This window comes from Hylaeus volcanicus, chromosome 2 (assembly GCF_026283585.1).
Source record: "Hylaeus volcanicus isolate JK05 chromosome 2, UHH_iyHylVolc1.0_haploid, whole genome shotgun sequence".
Lineage (NCBI taxonomy): Eukaryota > Metazoa > Arthropoda > Insecta > Hymenoptera > Colletidae > Hylaeus > Hylaeus volcanicus.
In genome coordinates, this window is record NC_071977.1 from 25,007,343 (window position 1) to 25,019,125 (window position 11,783).

Here is an 11,783-nt window from a genome sequence, read left to right on the forward strand (position 1 = left end):
CGTGGTCAGTTTTAAGGGCCACGACAAACAAGCTTCCGATTGACGTTTCGCTACCAAGTGTTTCGATGTCGCCTTCGAAGAGCCCCGGTGGGTTCCTAAAGTCCTTTATAAAGACCATGTGTTCTCGCTGACTAGTGAACGGGTCAGGTTATCACTGTTGCTCCTGTGCAATATTTTCTAGATCAATTTAAATGCTCGGAATAATCACTCGTGGTTGGTGTGAGGAAAATGTCTCGGTCCGAAGAGTCATTCTTGAATACAAACATTCCTCCGCGATAGAACTCGAGGGTGTGCAATTGTGATTGCTTCCGCGATCCGCCTCGCGCGCTGTTTCCTCGCGTCAGCTGTTGTTTATTAGCGTTCGCCTCGCGCCGCGGTGATACCTCTGGCCAGAGGCGAGGTTCGTGTCTTCGAGTAAATTTCGGACGATGAGGATTCTGCGACGTAACGATGATGGCGTGGTCTTTGTGATCGGTAGATCTCTTGCTACGGACGGGGTGGTTTTTGATCGCTGCTTTTCCCTTTGGTAGAGTTGTGTATAGATTATGTCGTTATTAACAGCTGAGTTAATGGACGAGGAGGTATTTAAAGGACTTTGCAGCAGTGACAGTGCAGCGTCGACGGTAGTGTGCTAGGCTCTCATAGATAAATTGTTTTTCCTCGCTAAAGTTCGAATCTCATTGGATCGGAGTAGAGTATTTCTCGATTACAATTCTTCGGAGTGAAATGAACCAATGGTGTCCAATGAACCTTAAGACCAGGTGATTCGTTAAAGGTTTACATTTTGGAGAGAACGATGACGAGGGACTGAAACGAAGACGAGGATCGAACACGTGGCTGGTCGGTGGATGGCTCCTCCTCCGCGGGCTTTAATGAAGCGATCCCTATCGGTCAGCCAAGATCTGATAATTAAATCAGGCACCGGTCCCGCGGCGTCGGATATTAATTGAATCGCGATCGAATTCGATCTACCTCGTTTCGCAAACACGTCCTGCCGGCGAGCTCGTTCCTTCGCTTCGCGACGGGTTATGACTTCGCCTCGCAACACCGTTAACTTTCCGATCGCTTCAAGGAGATCCTTCTCCATCGATCAGAAGCTTTTAATCCTTGGCGAATTTCGGGAACCGAAAGTCCCAGTTTCGTTTAATTGACCGGACCTTGTTAGTCGAGGCTGTCTTCGATGGTTTCCGATACACGCTTATCTTTCGCATGTTTGGAGTTTGGGTGTTCTACTTCTGAAAATAGGAAGCTTTCGTTGGTAGCCGATAACAAACGTTAGAGTAAATAGAGAAACTATTCTATAATTAAGGTACCAGTTAAAGAAAATCTAAGATCACAATTCGAGTGATGCTAAGAACTAGACTACTTACAGAGATAATGAACGTGTGAACCCTTTAACCTATAACAACGTGTAAGACTCGTGGTATAAAATTTCAGTCGAAGATGAAAAACTCGAATCAGGCACGTCGTATGAAAGACCGCCAGGAATTTTATACTTGATTATGGCACACACGATCCTACAGTAAATCGTAGGTCAAAGGGTTATCTTTCCAATTGGGATCCTCCTTCTTCGAGTTAATATTTCTCGTCGAGTTTGGCAAACCAAGAACCCCAGTTTCGTTCAATTAGTCAGAGCTCGTTAGTCGAGGTGGTTCTCGATGGAATCCAATACGCGCCCGGAGCTTATCTTTAACCGCAGCGCGAAAATTTATGAAGAGCGGAGTTTCGAGCTACCTGGACCATCTTGTAACTGTTCTCTTCGTAAACAGACTTCGAGGCTCGTGAGAATTGTCAATGTTACCGTTCGGTTGGCGAGGGAATCCTGGTCCAGGTCGAACATCGCACTTTCGTTCGTCCCAAAAATTCGATTTCAGTCGTCGACAGAAACGGGCGTGTTTATTACCTTGGTAAAAATGTCGAGCGACGAGTAAAACGGCTTTTGATGTTGGTAGATTCGCGGAATGGAGTAGCTACCTCGCAATCCTTGGCACGGGTATCGGTAAGATTAGCCGCAGGATTTTCTATGATTAACATATGTAATTACATCCATGATTGGCATGTGTAATTATGTGTACACAGCAATCGGTAAATATTTGCATCTTCCTCTTATGGGTAGCAGCTACCGTCTGTAAATAGGGTTTTATAATTTGTTATGATATGCAAATAGATTTAATTGCTTAAGGAGCAATTACTGGTTAGTATACATTTTCCCAAGTATCGCTTACTGGAATCGACGTTGATTTGTTGACACGTTCAATTATATATTTCACTGTAATATTTCCGTCATTTTCGTAACAATTACTAGGAATTTTACTAGGTCAAACATGTTTTTGAATACGAATAAATCCTCGACTATCCAAGTTAAGAGTTTCCAATTATTGTACTTTGTTTGATACTCGATGCTCTTCTATTATTTTCCGTATCTAAAATTTGCGAACGGAACCTAAACCCTGCCGAGACTTAGCAAAATATTACCTCACGGATTATTAGTGCTTTTGCGTTTGTATAGTCCCTCCGCATCTCGCTTATCTAGAAACAGGTCGTCGACACTTATTCGCAGCTCCGCGAAGCATACGTTTTTCAAGAAACATTCGATTCTAGAAAGTAAAACGAACAGAGTAACGCGCCTCGATCGTTATGTTATCGTCTCAACGTCGGTGCAGAGAATTTTTAATAAACGTGTTTATAAATGCAATACCCAATTAGATCGCTTCAAGTCCGCGTGAAGCTTCGATAAAGGCTTTGAAAATAAAATTCGTGCACCACCTTGCGTTACTTATTTCTCTATTTAATTTACACGAGATAAAATATATGTAGCGAGTAACCAAGTCTTCCCTAAGTCCGTTCGAATCCGTTGGTTCGTTCGTTTTTTATCGCGTTCGCGACCGTCGTTTGATTAGCGCAATGGTTGTCTGATGCGAATTTTCAGCGTAACGATAAAACTGTCGCGAAACGTATCTGCGTTATACGTGTACCTACTTAACAAGACCCTATTAGATTCAACAATTTTACACGAATTTTAAGAATATTAACGGGGTAGGCATAAAATACAGTTCTCTTGGTGTTCCGAGATTCAAAGTGTCTGAGATCGTAGTCCTTCTAGTAGAACCAGATCCGCAAAGGGACTTTTCTAACACGGCGTTGTATTGAGTCGTAAGGATGTCCCGATGCGGGGGAAGAGTTTCGTGAAATCGTGAATCCTTGATTGTCAGTTGTCGGGGCGATAAGATCGGGACGCGATCCGCATAGGAATCGCGTGTACGAACGATATAGGCGTCCGTGGTATCGGGAATAATCGGTTGTGTTCCGTTTCGGGCACCGGTCGAGCAACGTTCGGCCCGCGAATAAATTCGTACGCGAGAACCCGTAGTGAAAGATCACGAGAAGATCGGCACGATCAGATAAGAATCGACGGTACTCGGGGGCTGATGGGTCCGTGACGACGAAAAGAGTCTTTGGAAATGCGTGTCGAGGCCGAGGCAACCGCCAGGCAGCCTCGTGGGAGGGGCCAAGCAATTCCTCTCCGGTACCACGAGGGTCCGGCCGATTTCTCTTTCGCAACCCTCCTTACTTTTTCTCGCCAAAGGACCAGTATCGATAAGAACACCGGCTCGGCCCTGTATTCTCTCTCCGCCATCCTTTCATAATTCTTCCGAAGAAGACATTACGCCTCCTTCGGAAACTTCGGGTCCTTCGAATCAGACTAGGCTCCCCTCGCAATTCCTAGATTATGTTTAACACGTTGATCGCCGTGTCGCATAGGTGACAGGGATTCTTACTAAAAAACTGAATGAATTAATTCTGATGACGAGAGGTTAAAGAAAATAGATCTGTATAGAATTTGTGAATGTGGTGAAAATCGTAATAATAAATTCAAGATTAAATTCGTTAAAAATAAGTTTCAGTCGTATACGAACAAAATGTCAGACTTATATTTTTCACGAATACTAGTCCGGCAGATAACGCGTCAATACGTTAGATTAAAAACTGTCCTAGCCGTTGATCAGCTTCGACACTTCACTTCCTATTCCTTCCTATTAAACGTTAAATGTAAAATAAGAAAATCCTCTTGCAAGACAGCAAATGATACAGCGAATCCACTTTCCTACGTTTACTTAAATCTATCTAGGAACAATCACCGAGCGTTCTCGCGTTTCGCTGGCGGATTACCCGGTGTCGGTTTCGTAACACGATAAGTCGTTAAAGTAACAAATTGCGCCATTAACCCGGCCACGGTTAATTAAACGGGGCGTCTTAAACGGGCAGAAAAGCGTCGCGGATTAATGGACAACGTATCGAATTCACGGAGGCCGCTGGTTAATAACGATGTTCGGCGTGTAAGTAGGTTGAAAATCGAGACGGAAACGATTCGACGAATCGCGATCGGGAGCGCGCGAGGCGTTAACGAACAGGCTGCCCCTGTTCGCTGGCGAGTTATAACAGTGATTACCGGTAATCGCGTACGGCACGCTCTCGATCCCAGGGTGGAAATAATCCGGCGGAACCGATCGCCGTGTTGTGTAATCGCGCGATAACGCGATAATGCCCGGCTAATAACACGTCGTGCGTGGTAATGCGTGCAAAGTGATACTTAAGGTGGTCGTTCGCGGCTTTGGTATTCGGGAGAAACGTGGAATCGGTTTCGGCTAAATTCACGTTAGGAAATTGCGATATTCGGACGGTCGGGAGACCCGGTGGAAGAAAGCCTTTGCATATTTTAATGTGGGAACCTTTGACGCGACGCAAGAGTATATAATCATGGTCTTGGTAAAGTAGAATTCAAGAAGTTTGATAGAATTTTAAACAGCGTAACTTTTTCGCGGATCTTTTCATAATTATTGATTTTTAATGATGCAGAATCAAAAACAAAATTATCTAGGAGCGTTTCGTGTACACCGAGGGTCTATTAGATTATCCGAACGATCATCACCTAACGAGAAATAACTTATAAATCAAATACAAATGAAATCTAGGAACGTGGAAGCGGTCGATAAAACGTTGGAAGTTCTTGCGAAACTGTTCCTGATGGAATATTCGCATAACGACGACGAACGATCGAACGTAAACGCGAAAATATGTGGCAAGGTGGGCGACGGAGCTCCGCGGGATAATTAAAAATGTGCATAGTAATCGGCAGAACGGTCGAGAAAATCGCGCGATTACGTGGGCGCTTATTTAGTGCGCAAAGGCTCTCCGGTATCTCCTTGGAAATCGTTGGTTTAATAATTTCGGCGTTAATTAAACGGCCGAGCACGTGGGTGTGTGCCGAGTACGTCGAGAATGCTCGAATGTGTTTTGTCAACTTTCGCTGTCACGTCCAACCGTGCTCAAACCTCGCGTTTGAATGTCCCTTCGATGATGGTTATTAAGCCGCGTTGACGAAAAGCAGCATCCGGTGGCGAAACTTCAGCTGCTTCTTCGTGCAGGCTGCGGTCATCGATTCGGTAAAACCTGGACAGAATTCAACGATCTTGATACATACCGAAATTAACATTTCTTTGGATTCTTCCTTGTATTATTGTAAAACTAGGATATTAAAGTATTTGAGACTGTCACCTCGACATAGTCGACATAGTTCATTACGAGTAGATTAGACACGCAACAACTGCATTAGTTCACAGCCGAAATATCGGAGCTAACGAAATCGCCGGACAATACTTAATCCACCTGACACCGGCTGCTCTGCTAGACAAAAGTTTTACCGTATCGTGATATCGCCCTTGCCGGCATCGAAGTCTCCACGTTACACTCAAAGAGCATTGAAATCACTCGCGTGAAAAGAAACCTGCGCAATACTTAATCTACCTATGCCTGACTCCAGCTAGACAAAAGTTTTACCGCATCGCAAGTGTCGCGCTTGCCGGCATCGAAGTCTCCACCGGCGCTGAGATAACGTTGAACTCACTCGCACGAAAAGAAAACTGTACAATACTTAAACCACCTAAGCCCGACTCCAGCTAGACAAAAGTTTTACCGCATCGCAAGTGTCGCGCTTGCCGGCATCGAAGTCTCCATCGACGCTGAGATATCGTTGAAATCACTCGCACGAAAAGAAATCTTCGCAGTACCCGTTCTTGCTCGCATCCTCGTTTATGCGGTTGAGCGTATACTCCGAGGTCTGTTAAAATGGAATTATTAATATTTCAGTTGCGAAATATTAATTGGTCCCAAGTAAAATGAATTCCCCAGCGGTAAAATGGCCCCGTGAAAGTGATATTCCGGGCGTTAATGTTTTGGCGGAAACCAGTTCCCGTGGGTGTAATATTTATCGCGATTGGAAAGTTTTTCGATTCTTGTGAACTATTAATTCTCCGTGCTTGGGTAATTTTCGTTGCCCTCCATCCGATATCTTGGTAAACGAGGGGATATATCTCTTAGGCGACGCGAGTAATAAAGAGATGAAGTTCGTTTAACGGACTATATATTTTTTGGAAGTATAATATTCACGAAGAAGACCAACGATGTGGTCGAAACGTTTACTAGGTATGAATCGAAACTTCATAGTTAGCTATTTAACGATGAATTTCTCTGTTTATCGCACTTTTGCGCTCTTCCTAAGAGTAATCCTCTCGATAGTTTTCCAAACTGTGTACTCGAACGTTTTTTTTCATCTTGCTTTCACTCCCCACGATTTTTCTGAATGGTCCAGCTGGCGGCCAAGCGTGCCTCTCACGTTTTCGAAAGTTACACGAAGCTCGTGCGTCCAGTCGTTTTCCGGACCGTCCGATAATTCACCGTAATTTCGCAGCGTGCTGCGACGAACGCCCACGCGTCCCACTCCAACGAAACTAAACTAACAGTGAAAGGAAAAAAGTCACCGCGAGGGAACGGGAGCACGAGCGAGAGGAGCATCTTCGGCTGCCACCCTGGGCTCTATTAGTTTGAGGCGATTAGGGCGACCGATTCTCGCCGCTAATTGCCCGCGGGGACCCGAGGGGCAGCGATCGGGGATTAATTAAATTCAACGAAGCTTAATTAGCCGTGATCACTGGGATCGTGGCTCGGTGGAGTAGAGTTGAGACGGACTTTGTTCGAATAATAGGTGACAAGAACAAATAAGCAGTGGTCTATCTGCGATGCTTGTTCTATCGAACACAGTCCTTGAGTAAATTTTCGTTACGCGGATTGTAATTTTCATTGTACGATCAATGTACCAAGAGTTGTTCGATGATACTTCGCATGGTTTCGATATCAATTAACGCCCACAATTTTGGTTGAGAAAAGTGACTTGAATAAATTTCGAGGAAAACGTAGGAGACGCTGTGATTTCAACTTCAGAGTTGCAGGTCTAATAGCGTAATCGTATCGTCATTCGTTCCCGCCAGTGTCCGTACGCAAAACAGCGCACGCGTCACGATTCGTCAGCGTGTCGTCGATTAAACGTAATTAGCGTCTGATCGGTTAGTCAGAAGATCGGCGTGAAACGCGACAGTCGACGTCGCCGTTAACGAGATTAAAGGTGAAATCAATTCTCGAGTGTATGCGCTCGAGCCACGCCGGAGGAGAAAACGCGCGTGAAATTCAAACGGAACCACCTCACCGGCGCAATTAAAAGGGAGCCTGGAGAAAGTGTTATATCACAACGGGCGATTGTTTAAATGTTGACGATTAATTAAGCGCCCGAGTCACTTAAAAGCGTAATCGTGGACTTGGGATTCGTAAAAGTGTCGTGGAACAAGCTCCAGCAGAGGCTCGAACGACCAATCAGATCTGAGAACAGACCAGAGAACCGAGTACTGCAAACTTTTGGCTTATAGAGGGTGGTCTATAAAATTTGGACGCTACTTTGAAATCGACGGCTACTTCGAACCTCTTTTACAGAGCTGGTACCGATGAATTATCATTTTCTAACAAATGGTAATTCATCGGTAAGCTTTAATTTCTTACGAAAATTTCGAGAAATTTCAATTGGGTTGCGGTACTCGGGGATTCGGCGTCGATCGTCGACGAGACGTCCCTCGTCGGAACGATCGACGTTAAAATGGTGGACTTGCAGGGACCGCCGATCGTTGGAGCGTCAAGCAACGCGACAAGCTGTGGAGCGAAAGAAGCGAATTTTCGTCATCGGCATCGTCATCGAGACAAAAGGATTTTATCTAGTCAGTGCACACGGAGATCGAGATCGGCTGTGACGAAATTCAGTCGACCTCAGTGGTCGCGACAGTGCCGATTTCGTCGCGATGACCAGAACTTCTCGGTAAATTTTCGAACGATATAACGATATATGCGCGTGTTTGCGAAAGAGATCGATTAATCGACACAAGTGCACCATGGTTACCCTGGACACCGAGCAGAAGCCCGAGCGGCAGCACTGCGGGCGCCGCATGTGCGCCATTTGCAGACGCATCAAACGCGACAAAGGTAACATGCATCGATCAATCTTCCTTCTCTAGAAATAAGAACGACAGACATACTGAAAACTTAATGCTACATTGTAAGTACAGAAACATCATGGAAATCGTTACCGATGTTCATTTAGACGCTTACTCTTACATCAGTTTAATAAAACAGCAAACGTACGCCCTCATGAAATACCTGCAATTCAAATTACATGAAAGATAGAACGTACGACATAGAAGGTACGAATATTTATGGGACTGACTGTATATGAATTAAATAAACGAAAATTTTAGTGCCCAAGATCTGACCCCAATACCAGTAATCGTATTTTTAGAAATAATGCACGTATATTGCATTTTGCTTAGCACCACCGGAAATGAATCGTGAGAGCGTCGAGTAAAACACTCGATGCTGAGAATAAGCATCGTCTGCATATCGCGTGTAAGTTTGACGTTCCTCGTCGGCGAGCCGAGCCTGTTTTCACGTAGGGATTCTAAGTGGCATCGTTACAGCAACTAATTATTTCTGCACGCAACGATTATTCACCACGGAGCCGCGAGGGGTGCAACATAGACAACGAGAGAATTAAACGCGCGACAGAACATTTCGCGCGCAATTTCCGCGACGAGGGAAACGCATCGTGCGTTACGCCAACGCTTTTTCAAACCTACGTTACGGCCGTTTCGTTTCCGCGTTGAAATCTCATCCACCTGTCAGGAGTTGCGATAATTGCCAGCGATAGATGCATTCCTCGGAAACGTGCTCGTCGAACGCGAGGGAGGTCACGAGTCGGCGGGAAACTTCCGAGAAAATCGCGTCTAATTACCAGCGGGGTGTCTTCACAAAAAGCTGCTATCTCCTTGCACTCGATATTTTTATTTATTAAGTGGGAAACGTCGTGTGCAGGCAAATAACTTTAGAATGCGGAGAAATAGGTACACGTATTCCTGGGAGTGTAGAACATTTGTACGTTGTAGAAGATAATGAGTCTTGCAATTGCGATAGGGGAGACCATTTTAGGTAGACCAATGGGTGTATCAACTACTTTTCCTATATCGTACGAAGACTAATATCGAATTTTAACGATCGAGGTAAAATATCCTACGTCAATTTATATAAAAATTAGTACCAAACGGATAATAGAAAATAAAATACCACGACTCCACAGGGTGTCTCGAATCGACTCGTCGTTTCTTCTCGAAAGGAAGCATCTATCGAACGTTAAATCATTTCTTATGATTCTCTACCGGGAAGGAATCCTCCCTCTTCGACCAAGTTCGCGAAACCGAGTGAGATCGTAATCGATCTTTGCGATCACCATAATTACAGAATACCTCTAAACGTTTCGAGCAGAGTTCGTAATGGAGCGTTTCGCGAAGCGCGCAGGAGTCGTAACGCGGTAGAGGATTCTAACCGTAATTAGCGTATTTTCGCTTCGGCCGTATCGTGGAATGAGGAACGAGGAACAAAGAGGAGGGACTACTCGGGCGCGAGCCTGTCGGGTTACGCGCATTAAAGAGTTACGAATGTATTCCGGGGAGGATTGGAAACTGGTTCGTCCTCCTTCCTCGCGGGCCTGGCGTCCTCGTTGTTTCATGCAAATCGCTCGTTAGTCGAAACACCTGAAATTCCTGTGTGGGACGCCGTACATTGTCTTCGACCGCTCCATGGATTATTCATCCCCGCGGTTCTCCTCGCGTCCGAGGGCTGACAGGCCGACTTGAGCGACGAAGGAACGACAGAGGACAAGACATTCCTACCTTTCGTCGACTACGATTCCCACTGTAGCCTCATTTCAGTATTCACCGGGATTCTCTCCTTTAACCGATGATGAACCGTTTAAGAGCCATCTCTCGGCTCCGAGGATAGCCAGCCGTTCCTAACCCAGTTACGGAAGACATTTTTACAGAAGGATACATCGTTTTCATTTTATCATGCAGAGTACTGTAGTATCGCGTCCCCTATATCCAAGAATACGGAGTCAAACAAGAACACAAATCGTAGAGTGCGGGATTGGTCGTGTAGGAAAAACAGTCGACTGTGGATTCGAGGATCGTGAGTTCGAATCTCCTTGCCTAATTTTTCGTAGAGACTCCTACAATACTCTGCAGAGAAAGTCAATCGAGACGATAATAGATTTTCTCTGCGTCAGAGATTGGCGTACCAACTTTGGCCAGGTCTCGTCGGTAATTTCAATAATCCCGAGTTTGACGTTATCGATCAGAAATAGATCATGATCGGACGCAATTCGAGGCGTGACTCATTAAAAAGGCACTTTACCACTTCTGGATCTCTCCGGTATTTCCAAGCGTTCGCTCCAAAGGGAGGAAACTTGTTCGTGCCTATCCTAGCCGATTTCGAGAGATGGTGCAATCTTGTTGCAACGATTGAAACATAATAGTTCGACCTTCGACGTAAAATTAGCCTCGTTAGCGTCGTAAATCAGGGGACATCCTACGCGAATATTCAAATGCACCGTTTCTATGCAGTTTCGGATCGATCGAGCGTGATGCAACTCCCCGATCTTTGCGCCATCAATCCTTCGATTAACGTAATTGTTCGCAAGTATTTGTGTGGATAAAATGTAATGATTTATTACTGCTCTCTTGGTAAACATCGTCATGGTTTCGAGAGACCATTAACCATTGGCGTGAAAAGAGTCTTACAAAATCGGTGAGCGTGAAAATCGTGAATGGTAGTCGGTTCCATTCGTTCGAGACGAAGCTCCGGAAACAGTGTCGCCGTGTAGTCGAATCTTTGGTTCGATCTCATCGGCAACCTTCATCGTAGGCTGTCTCCGGCCCACGCCTGCCCTTCGTTCATTCACCAACGTTTCTCTACGCCTATCGCAATCTCGCGCAACATTGGACGCAGAAAACTACAAAATACATGTAGAATTTATTGCACCAGGTGTAGCTCATAAAATGAACGTAAACGCGTTATCCAATACTTGTTAACATACCCTGGAAACCTCAACGAAAAGATCGTTTACGCGAATCATACCGTGCAGGGATCTCGGGTTGCGCGATCTCGAGTCGTTCGACCCCAAACATCGTATTTCGAAATTTTGAATAAATTTTAATAGCCAACACGTTCCGTTCGCGTCCCCCCAGGACGCGGAAGGGTGGTTTCGCAATGGTTATAATATCCCAGTGAATGGGCTGGCGATTTCATTCATCGGCGTCGACGAGCTTGCTTCGCTTCTCGAGCCAGCAACCTTGCTCTATGCCTAGGCAGTTATGGCAGGCGTGACTAGGCTGGAGGTCCCGATTATGATAAAGCGCGTGGGCTCGCCCACGCTCGCCCTTCGCTCGTTCATTCATAAATTCAACTCTCACCGCGTGCCGCGAGCGCAAGTGAGCTAGAGAGAAAGCCGTTGCGGGGAGAGAGAGAGAGAGAGAGAGAGAGAGAGAGAGAGAGAGAGAGAGAGAGAGAGAGAGAGA

General features: G+C 45.5%; 1 protein-coding gene across 4 annotated transcripts in view; it reads left to right on the forward strand.

Moving 5' to 3' along the window:
- Positions 1-11,783, forward strand: part of LOC128872228 (myocardin-related transcription factor B-like) — a 236,121-nt gene that overhangs the window by 192,673 nt on the left and 31,665 nt on the right. The window contains exons 1-2 of one of the 4 annotated variants that reach the window (XM_054114689.1): positions 7,563-7,733; positions 7,997-8,361. The exons of 2 other annotated variants lie outside the window; for them this stretch is intronic. In XM_054114689.1, the coding sequence (XP_053970664.1) occupies positions 8,271-8,361 (91 nt within the window). In that variant the 5' untranslated portion in view covers positions 7,563-7,733; positions 7,997-8,270. Of the gene's footprint in view, positions 1-7,562; positions 7,734-7,996; positions 8,362-11,783 lie in introns of those variants that run through there. One more of the 4 variants, XM_054114688.1, reaches the window with a different exon arrangement.